The sequence below is a fragment of the Fusarium redolens genome (assembly GCF_020744475.1).
Source record: "Fusarium redolens strain MPI-CAGE-AT-0023 chromosome Unknown BKA55scaffold_1, whole genome shotgun sequence".
In the NCBI taxonomy this organism is placed as follows: Eukaryota; Fungi; Ascomycota; class Sordariomycetes; order Hypocreales; family Nectriaceae; genus Fusarium; species Fusarium redolens.
This window is the reverse complement of record NW_025763664.1, coordinates 4,617,756-4,637,140: the sequence shown is the minus strand read 5'-3', so window position 1 is coordinate 4,637,140 and position 19,385 is coordinate 4,617,756. Positions and strand designations below refer to the sequence as shown.

Below are 19,385 nucleotides of genomic sequence, written 5' to 3'. Positions count from 1 at the left end.
GTGACTTTCGAGCAAACTGATCAAAAATTTGTGTGGCTTATCGTAGCTTATCGATTGGTTCGCTGCCTTTAACAGCCAGGCGCGTCATGGAGTGACTTTTCCAACCAGAACCATGGAAGTGCAGCTTTGGTTAGTTAGCATTTGCAGTGACGGAATCTGTTGTTCATTAACTCCGACCAACTTTTCCTCCGTAATCTTGCTTCAATCCTAGACACTACAACAGCAAAGTTCGTTTGGCTCTCATTTCGCCCTACTCACGTTCTGAGTGTCGCATTGTTTTTCAGTCAGGCACCATGATGCTGGAATGATGGCTAAGGGTATCCCCTCTTCTATGATCGGGCGTTGCTTTGGGATCTGCTTCAATTCTTCTCCAGCAACATTCTCTTCGATTACCATACGTCCTCTTGCAGAAATTGGTTGGAGATGGCCATTCTTACCGGCGACAGTCGTGCCCTCAAATACTCGATTTAATCATTCACACCGAAAATGTCAGACTTTTAATCCAATCTCAGACAATGCGGTGCCTGTCACACCAGCCTTTTCATTGCGCCATACAATTCAGCCTCGAAGATCTGTGCCCGAGCGAATAATTCCTCTTACGACTCACGCTTCAATTCATCAAATATCCCAATGGTCATATTGGTCATCGAAGCCATGGCAACAGCAACGATTATACAGTGGTAGTGGTAACAGTAAGGGTAATGGGTCAAAATGCTCTTGCGGCAAGGATATCGCGGATGTTTCCCCCACACCAGCTAAAACAACAGAAGATCTGAAAAGGGTCAAAACTTCGACATTAAACGAAACAAACAAAGATGGTTCCAATCAGCCCGGGAAACAAGACCCTACAGGGGCGGATTCCGAGCCAGTCTCTTACATGTCCTATCTACACCTGCCGAGAATGCCGCATCGGCCCACCAAAGAGGAACTGCTCGAGGCCGCCAACGGCTTTTGGCAGCGACTCAAGGTTCGTTTAAAATGGGTGTCGATTAGGAGTATGAGACCGTGGAATATTGACGAATGGGGTGCTTTTGTTTCCTGGTTTCTTTTCGGTCACCTCGCTTGGATTATCGTCGGAACAACCACCTTCTTCTCTCTGATCATTTTGTCAATCAACACTGTTGTTGCCCAAGGTATGGTAGAGTGTTTCGCACGAGGGATCTGCATGCTAACATACACCAGAAACGCTCGCGCAATGGGTAGGTGACTATTTGACACAGTCTGCTGGCGTTACCGTTGTTTTCGAGTCTGCTATTGTTCCCAAGTGGCGCGATAATGTTATCTCTTTCCGCAACGTTTTTGTGTCTCGACGACCTGGCCAAGGTAACGTCTCATCCGTAAGCAAAGGCTCATCGGATGCTGCCGCCGAAGCTGCTGCTGGCCGCAAAGCAGATCTCGTGGGAACATCAGAGACGGAGGACGATGGAAACTACACTCAATTTGATGTTACTCTTTCAACTGTCAACGTCACGTTGTCATTCTTGAACTGGTGGAATGGCAAGGGATTGTTGAAAGATGTTGAGATCAAGGGTGTTCGCGGTGTCATTGACCGAACTTCAGTGACATGGCCAGCCGAGGAGGTCGATCCTCTGTCATATCGTCATAAGCACCAACCAGGAGATTTTGAGATCGAAAAGTTCAAGATGGAGGACCTATTACTCACCGTCCATCAACCGGGCGGGTTCCGACCATTCTCTATCAGCATCTTCTCTTGCGAACTGCCCCAGCTTCGCAAGCAGTGGCTCTTCTACGATTTCCTTTCAGCCAACCACATGTCAGGGTCTTACGATGGTTCTCTGTTTACGATCCATCCCCGACAAGTCCACGGCGTGGTACCTAGTGGCAATGGTGACCCAGAAGCTTCGGTCGGTTTTGGTGATCCTAAGGCGTGGAAAAAGTTCAGTCGGCTCCGAATTGATGGGTTGAAGATAGACCATCTCAACCGTGGTGTTGAGGGGCCTTTTGGCTGGATATACGAAGGGAATGTTGATATTGTTGCTGATGTCATGTTTCCCGCTGACACCGATGAGAGCATCACGAAGGTCATGGCCGACTTCTACGACCAGCTTGAAGAAATCGTCGACACAAACAGGCATCGCTTCATGCGCAATATCCAAGAGCAAGGCCCTGCCCTTCTTACATCAGGGCACCTTTCAGACTCAGCTGGAGATATTCACGGCGAAAAGCCAGCTGCCGATCCACAGACAAGTGAGGATGAGCGTCGCTACCTTATCATGGACCTCCGGATCTCCATGAACGACGTCAAAGCCGCAGTACCTCTTTTCACCAAGGACATGTCTTACGTCAACCAGGCCCTGGTCCGCCCTATCGTTGCTTACATCAACGCCAAGAAGACATATATACCAATCAATTGCCGTATCGTGAAACGAGCCAGCGATTTCGATGGCAGCTGGTCGATCTTTGACTGTGGTCTAATGAACGATATGTCAGCGGAGACATATGATGCATTTGCGAATGACGTCGAAAACCAGCAGAGCCGTGTTCGACGGTTCAAAAAGGTTGGATTCTGGACCTTGTCGCTTGCGGTCCATGCCCTCTTTATGGGGATGGCGGGCAATGTGGTGTGATTTCCCTCCCACGGGCTCCTGCTCTGTTCGAGTATAATCGGAGCATGCGGGTCGAATGGCGATACATGTGCGGCTTTGTATATTTTATCGGCGTTGTGTAAGAGCAGTGGCTTGTGTAAAGGAAAGGCGACAAAGGCGTTCAAGATTGGAATTTTATGATACGGCTGACTGTGACTGGCGTTGGTGGGATTTTACATATGAACGATGAGGAACTCGCCCATGATCTTACTCTACTCCTTAATCGCTTATAGGAGCAACATGATGGGCGGTAACTGATGAGATACCCTTGCCATAGTGGCAGCGTTCATCACACGAAACAGCATAAGTAGCCTCCGGTATACAAATGAACATGATCTATGAGCTATACAGACGAGACCCAACAGTGTTCCATTTCTTCCAATGCAATGTAAAGCGCCCTCTAGTTTTTATCTAACGAGTTGCGAAAAGAGACACTAATCAACATATGCATCAGATTCCCATGGCGTCTGGTCGTCAAAAGCAATTCCATATACCAAGCCCGTGTGAAGAGTATGCTGAGAGCACGAAATATGCTGCTGTGAAGCTGGTCCGGCATCGTTCCTATATATGATCCTTGGCGCCCTCCACTCTTCCGTGTATTCACCACCTTTTGAGTCTAAGGCACACTTCTTTCTGATCCACCACCCTCGCTCTGCTGCCCTTGTCATGTTCGAGCACCCAAGAGGGTTTCATGGCAATATCGTGAAACCACAAAGTGGCGTTTGCATCAACGGCATGTCACGAGTTCGCCCAGCTTGGCGAAGAGTCGACTCGATGGATAGGGGGCAGATAGGTATAAAGTTAAAACGGGAAGCAGCGGGTCAGCGCCTGCATGAAAGCTACCCTTTCTGTATTGTTTAACAACGCTTCACATAAAGTCATCACTGGAGAGGGTCAGTACACTATCTCAGTAGCCTGCCGGGGGGGACACTCACTCTCCGAAATCATCAGCATCGTCGTAGGTGGTGGTGTCGGCGGCGTTAGCACGACCAGTAACCAGCGACGTTTTCGTCTTGGCAGCCTTTGTCTTCTTGCCTCCTTTATCAGCAGCCTTCTCCTCTCGCATCTTCTCGTTACCCAGAGCAGTCATAGTACTGGCGAGCTTCTTGATCTGTTCGCTGGGCATATCCTTAGCAAGAGCCTTTGTGAAATCCTGGAGGAACAGGCTGTAGTGGGCGTTCTTTGAGTTGGCCGAGATAATGGGAGTAAGAGTGGTGCGTAGAGTCTCGAACTGAGCCTTAGTCTTGGGCTGGAAGAGAGGCAGCTTGGAAATGTCGATAGTCTTGGTTGGGTCGTTGGAGTCGACGACGACAGCAGCAGGACGGGACTTAGCACGACCGGCGCTGATACCAATATCTCCAAACATATCGGCGGCGTGGGCGAGATCGGCTTCCTGCTCAGTGCGTCGGAGTCGCTCACGCTTCTCGGCCTCGGTCTCTTCATATTCCTCGACATTGGCGGCACCGGCTTTCTGCTGGGCACGCTCGGCCTGGTGCTCAGCAATTCGCTGGCCTTTTGGCTTCTTGGCCGCGGCAGCGGCAGCGGCAGCCTTCTGCTTGGCCTCGGCAGCCTTGCGCTCTTTCTCTCGCTCGGCCTCAGAGTCGTCATCGGCGTCCCATGAATCTAGAACCTGTTGATAGGGAGAAAGGTGTCAGGGATTCGAGAGTCGACAACACCTGGCGGGGGCAGAAGACTTACATCGCCATCGTCCTCTTCGTCGTCAAACTTGCGTCGAGAAGCGGCAGCAGCACCGGCACCGACAACAGGAGAGCCGGAGGAGCTGCTGTCGTCGCTCTCTTCATCGTCTGGATGCGCTTGTTAGCCGCTATGTTCTTCAATGACGTTGCTTGTCGTGCAAGCATCAAACCCAACAACCCCGCAAATGTCCATTTCGCTCGAGACTTCACGGTAGTCTGTGTATGGGTTCCAGACTGGTTGTTTAGAAGGTGTTAATACGTACCCCACTTCTTAGGAGGCATGGTGTCTGTTTCTGACAAGATAGTATAGGATCGCGTTTGGTGGTTGACAGAGTTGAAGTTGCAGGTGGGTTTCTGGTGTGCGAGGATGTGCGAAGGGTAAGTTTTGTGTGAGTTGTGCGAGTGAGTGTGGGTGGGTGTTTGATGCTGCGGTACAAAACGGGTCGAAGACGGATCTTGAAAACAAGGAACAAAGGAAGGGAGCGTAAACGGAAAACACTCGTATGCTCTGGATTTAAATCAATATTGTTTCTCTACTATATATAGATACCACGAGAAACTTTTCAGTCTAATAGGAACTTTAAACGCATTTATAAAACCTACAGTGTTGTAATTTTCTCTTCAGGCAGAAAGCCTTTGCTCCCAACCAGGACAAGTGGGATGGAGGGGTTGTCGATCTGAAGGAGGGGCTTTTTTTTTTTCGTGAAAGTTTTAGCTGGATTTTTTTTGGGGCACCTTTTCCTAGTATTTAAAAACCTTGACGTCAGTCATGATATCCACGGCCAATTTCATAATGGTCAAATTAGACTTTAAGAATATATCCTTCTAAATTACGGCGTAATGTCTAATTATGTCTATCTGCGCTATCTTCTTATTTGTTACTGTTTTGATACCGTGAAATGTGAATGCTCTGGCTACCTTATTTAACCAGTCCGTGAGGCTATCTAAGTGCCAACTCTGAAACCACGCTGTTTTTTTCTTTCTTTTTTTTCCCCAGCACTCCAATGCCAGTCCCGTCGCCTAGCGCTCGAAACCTTAGAAATATGAATCACCGATGATTGGCCTTCATTTTACGTTGAATACCATCGCAGAGGTAGGTGTAAATGTTCCGGCAAGCATTTTAGCATGGCCTACCCGGTAGCACCAACACCCATCATGCGTAGTTCTTTTTGTGGTAGTATGGCTCCCTTACTTTTATGCAATATGCTTTCCATAAATTGGGCCCAACAAATATATGATGATGAGAGATATGTCGTAATTACCCCCGGGCTACACATTTTCTATATGGTCTCTACACTCTTAGATAGAGGCAACCAATTCTCTGTTTCATATACCTTCTGGATGTTATGCGGTCGGTCATCGCAGACAAGTTCAATATGAACGATTCATCAATTGTCCACACCAGGTATTGTTTCTTCACATGACATGTCAAGCTTTGTCATTCTTACCAAGGGAGAAGTTGTCAAGTTCAATACTTGTATCGCTGGGATTAGACCACGATATATCGATTCAAGTCAACATCTCCAGCATCTCCGATTATACGAGGATTCACACAAGCAGCTGACCATCAAAGCCCATTGATTCACCCAATGAATACGTATCAGTGTCCCGAAAAATCCCCCTTGAGTTTTAAAAGGCCAAGGGATAATGTCAACTGTGCAGTGTTGGTATCGAGAAATCCCGATATCAGCTGCTGTATCCGCATCAGACCGGTGTTTAAAAAATGCTCCTAATTTAGTGAGCAAGTTTTGACAGTAGTCAAAATAATAGGTCCGTTTATAGCACGTGCCATCAGCCTCTTCGTTGATGTCAGATCGTGAGTGATTCCTAAGCCAGAATTCCTGATTTCTGCAGCGAGTGCTGTGTAAGTAGTCGACATCCGAGTCCTCCCGATGAACCTCACTCACGTGGCAGCGAAACTTTTGAGCCGCACCCTATGACGGATCTTTGTCATGTTCCCGATTTAGGTCTTCGGGAAGCTCTTTCTAGCGTTTCCACTGCCTGTCCCGATTGCTTGGGCCCCTGCGGACCATCGTAATTGACAAGGACTACTCGTCTGAACAGCTTGGCTGGGTTAGACTTAGACAGTTGGCCCCGGTTTTAGTTAGCGGCGGCCACGGTGTGCCGCAGACGCCGCTCACCTTGAGTATTTGTCCCGGTCTGTCTTCGTGAACTTTGTCTTGGTAACGTCTCTTGTCAGCAATTTCACGCCGAATTAACACGGCACTTAGATATTTTGCTCATACAGAGACTAGAATTTACTCGCTCTCGATTGGACCCGGGGGGGTACGATGGGGATGGCGTCTGACATGCAGACACGCCTCTCTGTAGGCTTATCTCTGGAATACATATAAAGGCCCAGCTCGACCTCCTCAGGCAGAAGCTTTATCATAGTATCTTCCTATCAAACAATCAGCTCGATCATTGATAAGACGAGGCAGATACCTTCAATAAACATACTTTATACTGAAGACATCAAAAGTCTTGCTCATCCCAATGTTGTCAATCCAACTTCAGCACAGCCAAGCTTCACGACAGGCGGCAAAAGCTGCTGCACTTGGCTTTGCTCGAACCATATCTTCTTCCTCATCTCTGGCAAGAGCTCCCATAACTCTTCGAGCCGGTTGTGCCGCTTCCCAGCAACATCGACTCTTCTCATCGACACCGACGAACCAACTTCGTGACTTCTTTCCAGTCAAGGAGACGCCACATATCCAGACGACCAAGCCAGCCTGGCCACACGAAGGTTACACATACGATGAAATGCTGGCGGTCGAACCCGCTCACCGACCTCCCAAGACAGTCGGTGACTATACAGCCTGGAAGATTGTCCGCTTTGCCAGATATTGCATGGACAAGGCCACAGGTATGGACCGTGATCAGAAGTCTGACAAGACCAAGCCGACTACAGCCATCGAGGCTCAGAAGCCACTCACCGAGGCTCAATGGGTAAGTCATATCCCATCTGTGCAACATATCTCGAAACCATAGACTGACGAAAAAAAGTTGATTCGATTCATCTTTCTCGAGAGCGTGGCGGGAGTTCCAGGCATGGTTGGGGGCATGCTGCGACATCTCGGCAGTCTTCGACGCATGAAACGAGATAACGGTTGGATCGAAACACTCCTCGAGGAGAGCTACAACGAGCGGATGCATCTTTTGACTTTTATGAAGATGTGTGAGCCTGGTTGGTTCATGAAGACGATGATCATCGGTGCTCAGGGCGTCTTCTTCAACAGTCTGTTTGTGTCTTATCTCATCTCGCCCAAAATTGTCCACAGGTTTGTCGGGTACCTTGAGGAAGAGGCTGTCCACACCTATACTCGTTGTATCAAGGAGATAGAGGATGGCAACTTACCTAAGTGGAGCGACCCCAAGTTCGAGATCCCTGACATTGCCGTCCAGGTGAGTACTTATCAATACTCTGAGATATCCAATATTGATGCTTCTTTAGTACTGGAAGATGCCAAAGGAGCACCGTACGATGAAGGACTTGATCCTCTACATCAGGGCTGATGAGGCCACTCACCGAGGAGTCAACCACACACTTGGTAACCTCAACCAAACAGAGGATCCAAACCCATTCGTCAGCGAGTACAAGGATCGTGCGCCACCCAAGCCTGCACTAAAGCCCACTGGCTACGATCGCGTCGAAGTCATCTAGGATTGTCACAGCGATCACCAACATTAGACGGATAACCCCTCGTGACATTTGACGAGTTTGTACGAAATACCTTGTCTCATTTGTTTGAAATGTCCGGAAGCGCTTGGGTTGAGTATTGTAATTCTTGGTTATTTGGATATGATACCACTGGGAAATTGTGTTTTCAACTTTAGAAGGAGTTTGCTTAGTTCTTCCAACACAAGTTTGCATTTGATGGCGCTCGGCGTATAGAATCCCTACTCTTGACGGACTTAGGAGCATTGTTTTAGTTGATTGAAAGAAAAAGCAATATTCCAGTGGTAAAACGTTTCGATTATCTCAACCACAAAGCATGTGAAAGTAGGAGTAGATAAATCGAGAAGAACCGTGCCACCAAAAGTTTCGAAAATAATACTATCTCACAAAAGGCATACATACGTAATAATGTCTTGATGAGAAACTCGTACATACCTCCATAACCTACCGGGCAATACGTAACAATAATCTGAAGAATAACCGCATCACTTTCAGCATTTTTCACCTCAATTTCGCATGTCGAGCTTCCTGCCTTTTCGGGCAAGGTGGAAACCTGTTCGCGTTTATTTTAGTGTAAGGTAAGGTACCTTAGTTAATAAGCTTCTTTTTCTCCGGTCCGGACCGCGTCAGCAAAACCTCGAAATCTGCCTTGCGAGGATCCTCAAACGCAAAGGAAGAGTCGGCTGTCACCGAGCAAGGCAGGGGTATGAGTGACAAGCTGAAACTGATGTCACGACTGTATCAATGCTTACCTGCAAATCATCCTCTGGCTCTGACACGATGAGAAAGAGAGCACAGCCTTGGATTGTGGGGTCGGATCGTGGGCCGCGTGTAAGGCTGGGGGCGGTGTAAGTGGGATGTACGTATTCTGTTATGGCATGAATATGTGTTTTGGACAGTATTTGCACGAATGAGGTAGTGAACCATGATGTAAAGCATGGATTTGCATTACCAAGGCGACTTCATTGTGTTAGGCTCTTCTCCACCCAGTTACGTTTACCAGCATCTAGAGTGAGGTCTGAGCAATATTTTGTTTGGGCGGCTTCTCTTCAGGGACATGGAGGCACGCTAGAAGCATCACTTCTTCGAGAGGCAGTGCAGGACAGGTCAGAGGATGGTCTATTAAAAGCTCTGACGATTGAGCTACGTGCTTTTTGCGGTTAGCACAAGACTGTAAAATGGTCATTTGAATTAGGTATAAGCATTTCCCTCGCCTACCAGCCAATGAGTGGAATGCTTTATCCGACTAATATGCCTGGCAAGATGCTGATTTCACTCATAAAACGTATGTAGCGCAACGAATGATATGAAATAGAATAGGGCTGAAATGTGATTCAAACTGTCCAGTTGCCTGTGATTTTATAAGCAACTGAAACCTGCACATAAGAGAATGTGACATGAACGAGGAGGTGAGTGGGGAGCTGCTTCTAACAACCCTTGCTTGAAATCTGCTGATTCGACAACAAGCGCGTGCCGGAGATTGATGAAAGTACTGTATACAGGAATGAGTGGAAGATGTGTGCAAGGCTCACTAAATCCGGCAGTTTCCTGTCTAGCGAAAACTCTAATGGCATGATGAGTAGGTAATATGAAAGAACCTTGATCTTTCTAGGAAGGACTGGCTATTGGCAGGATAACATTGAAACATGCCAATATCGTGAACGAGGTTCATAATCATAACCAAGAAGGAGAGTCCTACATGTCACTCAAAGTTTGCACTCGCAAAAGTGCCGCTACTTGACGTGGTCAGTTGGATATTTAGATAGTGCTGATGCTCATTTACCGAGAACCACCAATCCCAAATGAGTGGGACAAATGGGATGTGCCCATTGCTCAAGACTGAGTTCGTTAATTAATTAAACGAAAGCCCAATGAATGTAAGATAAATGAAGTTGAAATAAAAAATCGTAATGTATACTTGGATGAAACAATCGTTACAACACGTGGGATAGCCAAAGTTGTGAAATGAAATTGATGAGGTTGTTTTCACATTAACTTAGGTATTTACTTAACCTGCATTGAGTTCAAATTCCCCTACTCACCTCTTGAAACTCATCTCATCCCAATAATATAACACCATTAATACCTATCCCATGTCGATTTAGCGATATCATGATTGTCATCAACCTGGAGAGCAAGTCTGCCTCGCTTGCAACAGATCAAACCATCTCAAATACTGTTAAAATTAGCAAACCTCGGTACTTGTCAACCCAAAGCTATTATATCTACCTTGCTCAATCTACTGTACCTTACCTCAGGCACACTAGCTCTAGTTCCCATTCGTTCGACGTGTCTCTGCACAGCCCTCCGCACCTCTCTGGCCCTACATTAACTTATCCCACGGGGAGGATCTTGTGCGTTTAGACGCCTGTACTGTACATCAGATCTGACGCACCACATCCCGTTCTGTGTGGTCGGCTTTTCATTGGAATTCTGGATGAAAAGGGACCAGCCACATACAGAGAGTACAGACAGGCTCCCCTCCCTTACAACCACACTACGGACCAGTGGTAGCCGCCCGGCTTTCACACTCTCTTCTCATCCTTAATAGAAGCTGGAGCTCCCCAGAGCGGAATCTTCCAAAGTAACATAAATTGTCAGAGTCTTGGCCCTATATCAGGTATAGCTCCTGTCGTCGTCAAGACACTGACCGACCAACCTTGTTAATTTTAACGCCGTCGCTGCTTGCATTTATTCGTGCTGTTGTGCTGTGGTACTGATTACAGTACAATACCCGCCGCACCGTATCCCACCGCAACCCAAGCAACTCATCTCCACCATCATCTTCATCTGCACATCCGACAGATTACGACAGCATTCACCTTCAATATCATACGCAAAACGATACCGAGTTTCTACACGTCGCATTCATCTACTTCAAACTACACCATTCCCGCTCAAACTGCGCGTTTCGCAACCCCTTCCACGCGTCGGCCGCCGTGATAGGACAGTCCCCCGCCCATTGCATCACCTTGAAAGCGCACAGCCCCCGGCATCGCCACGGTGCCTGAAGGCTGACTCCAGAGTCTGCCTTGTCTACAGTATTCTGCAGTACTTCGTCTGCTTCTAAACTCGGAAACATCATGGATCAACAAGCTCAACGAGGCCGGTCGCCTTCGGCTGGCCATCAACAGCCTCATATAAACCATTCTCATTCCCCGTCGCCGGCGCCCTATCAGCATAACGATCCATCCGTTGGCCTTGGTCTCACTCTCGACCAGTCCGCTCAACAGTCCTACGAGGCCTTCAACAATTCAGGTTTCCTCAGCCCTCAGCAATCGCCTTCTTTCCTTCCTCCTGCGCATCAACAGAGCAACTCCTTCGCTCAAGCCAACCTGTCCGACCCCGCTATTCTCGACCCCAATAACACCGCTTCATTTGGACAGCATCCTGCCGGCTCCGACACCTCGCTACCCTTCAATAACCAGGCTCAGGCAGCTTACCTGTCGCCGAACCTCAACGACAACGACTTCTCTCTCTTTCCGAATCCCAGTGGTCAGGGTGACCAATTCAACACCCCCTTGTTCGACCAGTCTACACTCAATCCTAACGACATGAATACCATGGCGTCGCAAGGGCATCACTCGCCTACCCCTCCTCATCTATTCCAGCACGATGCTCAGCAACCTGGTTCTGCTCGCCAGTCGCCCGCCTTTAACCAGCACCAGTTCTCTTCACCGCCTAGCCATTCGCGACATACTTCACTGGGCCCTGCAGATGCATTGCTCCCAAACCAGATAGCTGATTGGAATCAACCTCAATTCCAGCGTCACCGTCGCACACCATCTGAGTACTCGGACGTCTCGTCTGTGGCTCCATCACCGAACCTTGTTAGTGCTGAGTCCTTTGAGACTGATATCGGTGGGCACTCACCTGCCCATCGTCCTTCCGATGGCAGTCTATATCAAGAGGTGTTGAGCATGGGTAACTTTAGTCTCTCCGACCCTCAGGTCGGTGGTAGTCCTGGACACCAGGGTCGTAGTCCTTCCCATAGTCCCGCGATTAGCCCCCGCATTGTTCCCCAGCAGATGCCGGACTTGAACCAGCTGAATCAAAACAGTTTTGGATTGGCAGGTCCTCACAATCCATATGGAGTTCCCTCTACCTATCCCGACGTCTCAGCGCCCGTCGAGGCTTTCCCTTCCCTCCAGCCTTCGGGCGCCGATTTGTCGTCGATGGCCCCCCCTGCGATCAATATTGACTTTGCGCCTACAAATGCTAAGCAAGGCGCTTTTGATACTCCCAAATCTCGTATGGATCAGGATTCTCTGACCCCACCAGACAGAGGTATGTTTGAGACCGAAACCATAGCTGTTGAAACTAGCTTACACCTCTTAGGTCGCCCCCGATCCCGTCCGCGTGCAGTGACAGACCCTTTCCATCCTGGTGGCGGTCTGCTAGGTCGCCAGGGCAATGCCAACATCATCTCACCTTCCCTAGGCGCCGATTTAGCAGCGAGAGCAGACTCCAGATCTTTGTCTCCTCTAGACAGGCAAGCAGGGACTTCACCCTCCAGGAGAAGACAGTCCACATCGGCTGTCCCCAACAACGTTATCGCTCTTCGACTGGCCGATCCTGAGTACCAGAACAACCAGGACAGCGGGGCCGCCAAGCGGGTTCAGAAACACCCTGCCACTTTCCAGTGCACATTGTGTCCCAAACGATTTACTCGTGCGTACAACTTGCGCTCACATCTGAGAACTCACACAGATGAGCGCCCTTTCGTGTGTACTGTATGCGGAAAGGCCTTTGCTAGACAACACGATCGCAAGCGACACGAGAGTCTTCACTCCGGAGAAAAGAAGTTTGTATGCAAAGGTGATCTCAAGGTTGGAGGTCAATGGGGATGTGGTAGAAGATTTGCCCGTGCCGATGCTCTAGGCCGTCATTTTAGGTCTGAAGCTGGTCGCATCTGCATCAAGCCTTTGTTAGATGAAGAAATGATGGAACGACAGAGACTCTGGCAAGAACAACGGATGCAACAGAACATGGCGCAGAGCATGGCTGCTGCATCCAATATGCCGATGGATGGCCCTATTTATCCTATGGATCCTTCTGGCAACCCAATGCTTCCAGCGGCTCTCTTGGCCCAATATCCCGCATTGGCTCAGCTGAACTGGTCTACACCCGATGTGAACGCTGGTATGGACGATGAGGTTAGTGGTCGTTCATCGTTTGATGCCAGTGACTATGACGAAAACGAAGACGGTGGATACGTGAGTGGCCCTGGCACAGGGTTTGGTGAGGGCGGGATGGGTCAAGGCTTTGGTGAAATGGGATACGCGAGCGATTTTGGGGGCCGGTAAAATGGGTTCACTCGCCATAAGAGATGCATACACTGTTGACGCGATCAATGTCTTTTTTTATTTTTTGTTTTTGTTGCCAGCGTTCTTTACCTTTCGCCCTACTTCTTTGTCCACCCCCGGGGAATTGTTGTTTTTTTACTTCATGGGTGTCCTTTGGATACTGCTAGATGGGGCGTGGTTACTACATCACAACGGTTATACAATTGGATATGGGGTGATATTTATCAATTTTTTTTTCTTTTTTGGGGGAGTGTTGGGTATAGACGGTACGCGCATAGATACCATATCTAGTCTGTTCTGTTTCTTCGATATGACTTGTCTTTGTTATCTCTTATTTCTCGCTCAATTTGACTAGGTTGTGTAAATGAAGCTTGTTTTTCAATTTTTGGTCTGTACATGGTTCATACATCCTGACAGATAGAGATAATCATACAATATCAAGAAGCATCATCAACACATTGATTGCTTAGAAACATAAATAGTACTTGGTACCATCTATGCAGACACCATGAACTGTATCGAAGTCTAAGTTTCACCACCCATTGACCGACCCTTTGTTGCTTTTGGCCAGCCTTGACTCATGGAAGCCCCCCTCTTTGGATATCTTGCAGTAGTTATAGTGAGAGATTATAAAATACAAAGTCAAACCCATGAATGACAATACCAACGCCTTGCAAAAACACCGCACTGACTTTCCTTCTCTCCCACCATTTGAACACATCCACATGTTGATGACCACTTCGTTTCTCAAATTAGGGTCACACCCGGATGGCATAAACATAGATGGTCAATACATCGGCGACGTTCCAAAGTAATCCTTAAATGTCTTCGCCATGAAATTCTCACAAATTTCACGATGAACAGCCACACAAGATTCGGTAATGAATGGCATGAGGAGAGAATTGCATTCGAGGAGAACCTGCTCGTGTAGCTCGAACTCGTCCCCTTCAGCAGTCGCCGTGCTACCCGATGCAGTGCTATCAGATCCCGCGGGTGATATCGGACCCGAGGGCGATCGGCTGTGCTGTTGCTGGCGCACCGTCCACTGGGCTCGGACGACGACACCCACGGGGGCTTTCGCACGAGAGCGAAGGCCATCAGGTATTATCTGAAAAATGGCCTTGTATGAAATGGTTTTGCCAAGACCGGGAGCGAGATTGACGAGCTCTTGCATTTGAAAAGCGCGAAAGGAGTCATCGAAGGGCCCAAAGAAAGGGTCGTCAGCTGTGTCTGCCGGATCAGCTTGGACTTCTTCCAAGCTCGTCACTGTCCGGTGATGGGCGACAAATGGGTCCACGGCCTGCAGAGCTGCTACCACGGCGCTGGGAGGGAGAGTGCCCGGTATTGGAACAGAGATTGTGAGGAGTTGTGTTGAGCGCATTTTATATAGATATTTTGAGTGATTCGGGCGATACAGACAGGTGTCAAGTCTCTGTGAACGGACGGGTATACAGAAGATGAATAAGAGGATGCAGAGTGAGTAGTTGATCGTAATTGGCTTGTTAGACGAAACTTGGCCAACACTGGCGACTCGAGTCTGAAGACGTTGGCAATGTTGAAAGTAATGATATCGAGATGTTTATCCTTGTAAGACTGCCCAAGGCGCACATGGTGATTGTCAATGGCAATTGGCGATCATTATCCCATTCGAGGTAGCTGAAGAGGAAGCCAAGGCGAACTGATAGCGACAGCAGTGGAAGAAGAGACTGCCATAGAAAAGAAGGATATTCTTTGCAAAGACTCAATCAACTTATCCACTGCAACATGCAAGACCAGGACGTGTTAGTCGACAACAAGGTGGTGATATTCAAAGACGAAAAGATGCTTGACAAGAACAGCGGAGAATAAATCAAAGTCTGCGCCTTACTGAAAGTCCTTCACGTCCTCTCTTGGCTCTTTGTTCACATGAAACGGAGATGCAATCCGACAACAAGCGGAGCAGAGCGGATATGCTAGGTATGGATGGATGCCATGCACTGCGCTTCCATGCAGAACGGGAGTTGAGAAGCGAATAGGCGCCCGCGCGTATCGGAACAGGAGCAGTCACTTTTGGAGTCTCACAGCCCTTGCACCTCGTCCTCTGTGTTTCTTTTTGAAAATATGCGAGAGCGACAGCAGGAGGATTAAGGAAAGAGGAAGAGGTGATATTGCGTTGTGTTGCGTTGATTGAGTTGGGCAAAGTTACGTTCGAAGTGAGTTGAGTTGAGGCTAAACCAAATGGTGGCTGAAGAGATAAAAATATACTGTACCTGCACCGTAAAGTACACAAGGTATAGTAGGTAGTACCTAAGGCGGGGGCATATGGTGGCTGAGGGGCCCTTGTTACAGTGAGTGTATGGAGTTTAGGAAGAGAGAACACGGAGTAAAGAGGGGAGATGAGTAGACTGGAAGGAAGTGAAATGAGGTATCAGGTTGAAGATTGTCAGTAATGACTGTAATGTGAAAGGGAAAAATTAGCTCCGTTTATCTTAGGTTAATTACTGTGTACTTTTAACTCCCGAGTATCCCGTTGGTGATAGGCGACTGAACTGCCGCTTTGACATATGTGAAGTGTTGTGTGATATCTCCGGACCCTACGATGAAATGTCTAATCAACTAACTAATTAAGTTAAGGTTGGTAAACCCACATCCACCTCGGCATCTCAACCTAAGTGGCAGACACTCTTCAGTACCTACCTAGGTATTTGGAATTGCGACCTGTGCTCTTCAAGGTCAACTCCAGCTTATCCCCATGTTGAGGCGCTTGTCCGGCTGCTTTTCATCCGCGATCCGTCAGCCACCTGCCAGAATGAGAGAGCCTCCCCCGAAGAGGAGCAGCTCAGACGAACTGATAGGCATGGCAATATCCTTAAACTGAACGGACGAGGCCCAAGATTAGATGCTGCGTTGTGTTGCAGCCAATTCCCGGAGCACGGACGACGGCTGACTTGCCGGAGACGAACGAACCATAATGGATCTCGCCCTGTCAATCTTTTGGTCCAGAAAAATCATGTGCTACAGTCCAGACCAACACAATTAACGGCCGGCATCAATTCCTCATTCCGAGTCCGAGACCAAGTACTACTCACGGCCCGATCCGGCAGTTGGCCGACCGTACAGTATATTGAACTGAAGAACTTGTTTGACGCCTTGGACTGCTTTGCTTGACGGCGTCAACTTGCTATGCCAATATTTTTGCTTAGTGCCTTGGGTTTCTTCATGAGAAGCCTGAATGTAGCTGAATTGCATGAGGGTTTCCTACTCCTGTATCGGCACGGGAGACAGGATGATGGAATTGCGGCCCGTCTTGCAGGTCAGGTCTAAGAATAAACTTGCATTGTCACCGGCACTGAACATTGCTAGGTAGTCTAGGCTGTGAGACCTGTACGGTAAGCCAAGTCTAAGACAATCTCCTGGGTTGGGTTAGGCTGAGCCGAGAACTTATGTTACCTATCTCGGCTTGGGTGACTTGCCTGCAGCTATCGTAGTCAGGAACCGAGTGGTCTATGAATATCATCACACTCGCATGGTAGCATCAATTATTGAATGCACAGCATTGCATCGTCTCTAGCTGCAAACGATTGATGCTGGGGTGGTCCCGTTTGAGACAGCAGCTCATGGCCCAGTCGTAACGCCAGCTCTTATGTATTATTATCGCTCATCCCAACCAAGTAGAGATTTTGATCGGGCAAGTCGGGCAAAATCAGAACGATGCAGCAAACATCCATTTTTGCCTGCACCCCAGGTTCCAATCCCTAGTTTTTTCAGTTGTAAATATTTGCCGACTCTCTCATGCTTCTTTTTTCTCTTGACAATCGCGGCAACTATCAGGTCTGACCGCCTTAAACGTGTTGGGCAGGAGGGCAAACAGTTCTTCTTGTTTCGCTGGTTTTTGTGCGGAGACATCCATCCTTGGATATGAACTGATACGTTAACAGATGGTGCATGAAACAGCCCCATCAACTCAGTTCAACGGTCCACGTCCACTGTCCACATTCATCGTCCACATCCAAGACGGCCACGTCGCTGTTGTCGTCGTCGATCCCAGCTCATATGGACCAGGCGGCATTGAATATGCGGGCTTTTTGAACGAATTTTTTGGTGGATAGCACGGCGTAGGTACAGGAGCTGGAGGCGGTGAAGGTTTGGCGATACCTATTCGAGCCAAGCTCTGGTCTGGGATGATGCACAGAGCTAACGTCTTGCAGGAAGCGCAGGGACACTGCAGCATCCTGTGGCGTTTGTGGATTTTGTAAAGTCGTCCCAAGACTTCAACCCGCGGGTAGTTCCATATGTACTGCGTCTGCATGTACCGTATCAGAGGAGGACTCCAGTCGTTGGACGTGTTCGTGCAGGACTGTTCAGTGATGGGCGACCTCGACATGTCGTAGAAAATACCTCAACGCAAGGTGTCGAAGCGACTAATGAGCCTTGTAGCTGGTACAGCTATTGCCTTTCATTGTAGTTATTGTTAAGTTGCCAGAGTCTTCTCAATCTAGCCTCCCTCGGGCCTTTCCATACCCGCTCCCCCAATTGCCTTGACTAGTGCAAAGCGAAGACGGCCTGGTGATCTTTAGAAGTGTTACTTGAGTTATTAGCGGTCGTCGTGGGAACCAGATGTAAGAGAGAGTCCCACAAAACTTGCCCGATGTTAAGCAAAATGAACCTGGAAGACAAGACGCGGGGGACGGGAAGGGAACGGGACGTCAACCACAGTCTCAAGGAGCTGATAGCCTTACCTTACCCTTCTGGATGAAAGGCATGTATGTACTATGCACCTCATTGATTGACCCCATTCTCCATTCTAAAAAGGATTGTAAAAGGAACTCAGGTTGTGCTAGTGAGACATCTCGTGTGCCCCTCGAAGTAACGAGAAATGTCACACCTGTCTCAATGTGTATGCCGATATTGGCCCCCAGTGGAACAACTGAGCCCGCGTGATGTCACGAGATGGAACGACAAAACCATCGCCGTCCGATGAGCTGCGCTGTAGCACCATCTGATAGATAGTCCAGGTGGATTAGAGAGTGTCGTTAGAGTAGCACATTGCAGCGCATGAGCCAACCTCTCCTTCTACGGGACCAACCAGTCTTGTTGGGAAAGCAAGTCAGAGAACTAACTAACTGCAGTTTTCTTGTGGGAGTTTATAACCGGTAACAAGATGGGAGTCAGATCCTAGTCGCAGGAAGCATCCAATCCAATGTTGGGCACACATGTGTACTGTAATGGATGGGTTTCGGGCATTGCGACCCTTCTTTTTCAAAGTTTCTGCTTCTCTCATTAGTGGAATGCACATGTGAGATTCGGGTGGCTGGGTCGATGAGAAGCTGGCAGGTCATTGGGCTTCACTAATATGTACCTCAAGGGATCTGATCCAACCACGCGTTGTGCTGCGGCCTGACCTTGCAGACCTGCATCAGCATCAACGGACTCATCTGTGGTTGGTTGGCCTGGATCGAGTGGATCGTACGTGCATGTGCAATAACACGACAGATGATGTTTACCTGTGATGATAGTGAAGGTTGTCTTCTTGATGAGTGCGCGAGTTGACGTCCTGGACATAATAACTGAGTATGATTGAGTCGAGACTTAAAAGGGGTCTTCTTTCAAGTGGCACGGGCTCTCGAGGGAACAGTGAATGGGTGTGTAGGACTTGGGAAAGAGGGTGCAGTTTGTTATGGGGTTGCTGGTCTGGTGATTGTGATAGTGACGTGCGGTTAACAATATTGGTTGGGATGATAGGTAGTAGGTTCGTACGTAGTGGAGGAAGTAAGTGTAAGTGCTTGGGAGATTGAGATAAAAGCATCTGAGTATTTGATCTAAACGCTGTATGCTGAATAGCGAACAGATGTACCATTGTGTGAGCTGAGAAGAACTGGGATCTGTCTCTTAGCTCATTGCATCTAGATAACGAATGCTATTAAAGTTCTCATTATCCTCATATTCCTTCTAGGTCCCGCATTCTATGCATGGTGGCGGCGTGTTTATTGCGCACTCGAGTGAGTCCAGAGGGAGGTAGTAAAAGAGAAGGGCACGTCCCCCTGCTTCAAGCACTTACAGGACCTTAATTAACGTCTCTCGCTGTCACTGTTGCGTTGATTTCCCTGTCCAGTTCCCG

General features: G+C 48.4%; 5 protein-coding genes across 5 annotated transcripts; 3 read left to right on the top strand and 2 right to left on the bottom strand.

The window, feature by feature from the left end:
- Positions 1–115: 115 nt before the first annotated feature.
- Positions 116–2,955, top strand: BKA55DRAFT_631980 (mitochondrial distribution and morphology proteins-domain-containing protein). The gene is made up of 2 exons (XM_046196958.1): positions 116–1,133; positions 1,183–2,955. Exons 1-2 carry the CDS (start codon positions 305–307, stop codon positions 2,586–2,588), a joined length of 2,235 nt encoding a protein of 744 aa, XP_046057223.1. The 5' UTR covers positions 116–304; the 3' UTR covers positions 2,589–2,955.
- Positions 2,956–3,474: 519 nt separating this feature from the next.
- Positions 3,475–4,585, bottom strand: BKA55DRAFT_683511 (eukaryotic translation initiation factor 3 subunit J; the record flags this gene model as incomplete). Its single annotated transcript, XM_046198519.1, has 4 exons — positions 3,475–3,490; positions 3,542–4,236; positions 4,305–4,411; positions 4,567–4,585. 4 exons carry the CDS (start codon positions 4,583–4,585, stop codon positions 3,475–3,477), a joined length of 837 nt encoding a protein of 278 aa, XP_046057222.1.
- Positions 4,586–6,799: 2,214 nt separating this feature from the next.
- Positions 6,800–7,967, top strand: BKA55DRAFT_498426 (alternative oxidase-domain-containing protein; the record flags this gene model as incomplete). Its single annotated transcript, XM_046186547.1, has 3 exons — positions 6,800–7,252; positions 7,310–7,708; positions 7,758–7,967. 3 exons carry the CDS (start codon positions 6,800–6,802, stop codon positions 7,965–7,967), a joined length of 1,062 nt encoding a protein of 353 aa, XP_046057221.1.
- A 2,991-nt stretch (positions 7,968–10,958) lies between these two features.
- Positions 10,959–13,682, top strand: BKA55DRAFT_49034 (uncharacterized protein). Its single transcript, XM_046186251.1, has one exon. It carries the CDS (start codon positions 11,066–11,068, stop codon positions 13,286–13,288), a length of 2,223 nt encoding a protein of 740 aa, XP_046057220.1. The 5' UTR covers positions 10,959–11,065; the 3' UTR covers positions 13,289–13,682.
- Positions 13,683–14,075: 393 nt separating this feature from the next.
- On the bottom strand, positions 14,076–14,669 carry BKA55DRAFT_533045 (uncharacterized protein; the record flags this gene model as incomplete). The annotated part of the gene is made up of 1 exon (XM_046189412.1): positions 14,076–14,669. The coding sequence occupies one exon, from the start codon at positions 14,667–14,669 to the stop codon at positions 14,076–14,078; it is 594 nt and encodes a 197-aa protein (XP_046057219.1).
- Between the last annotated feature and the right edge of the window lie 4,716 nt (positions 14,670–19,385).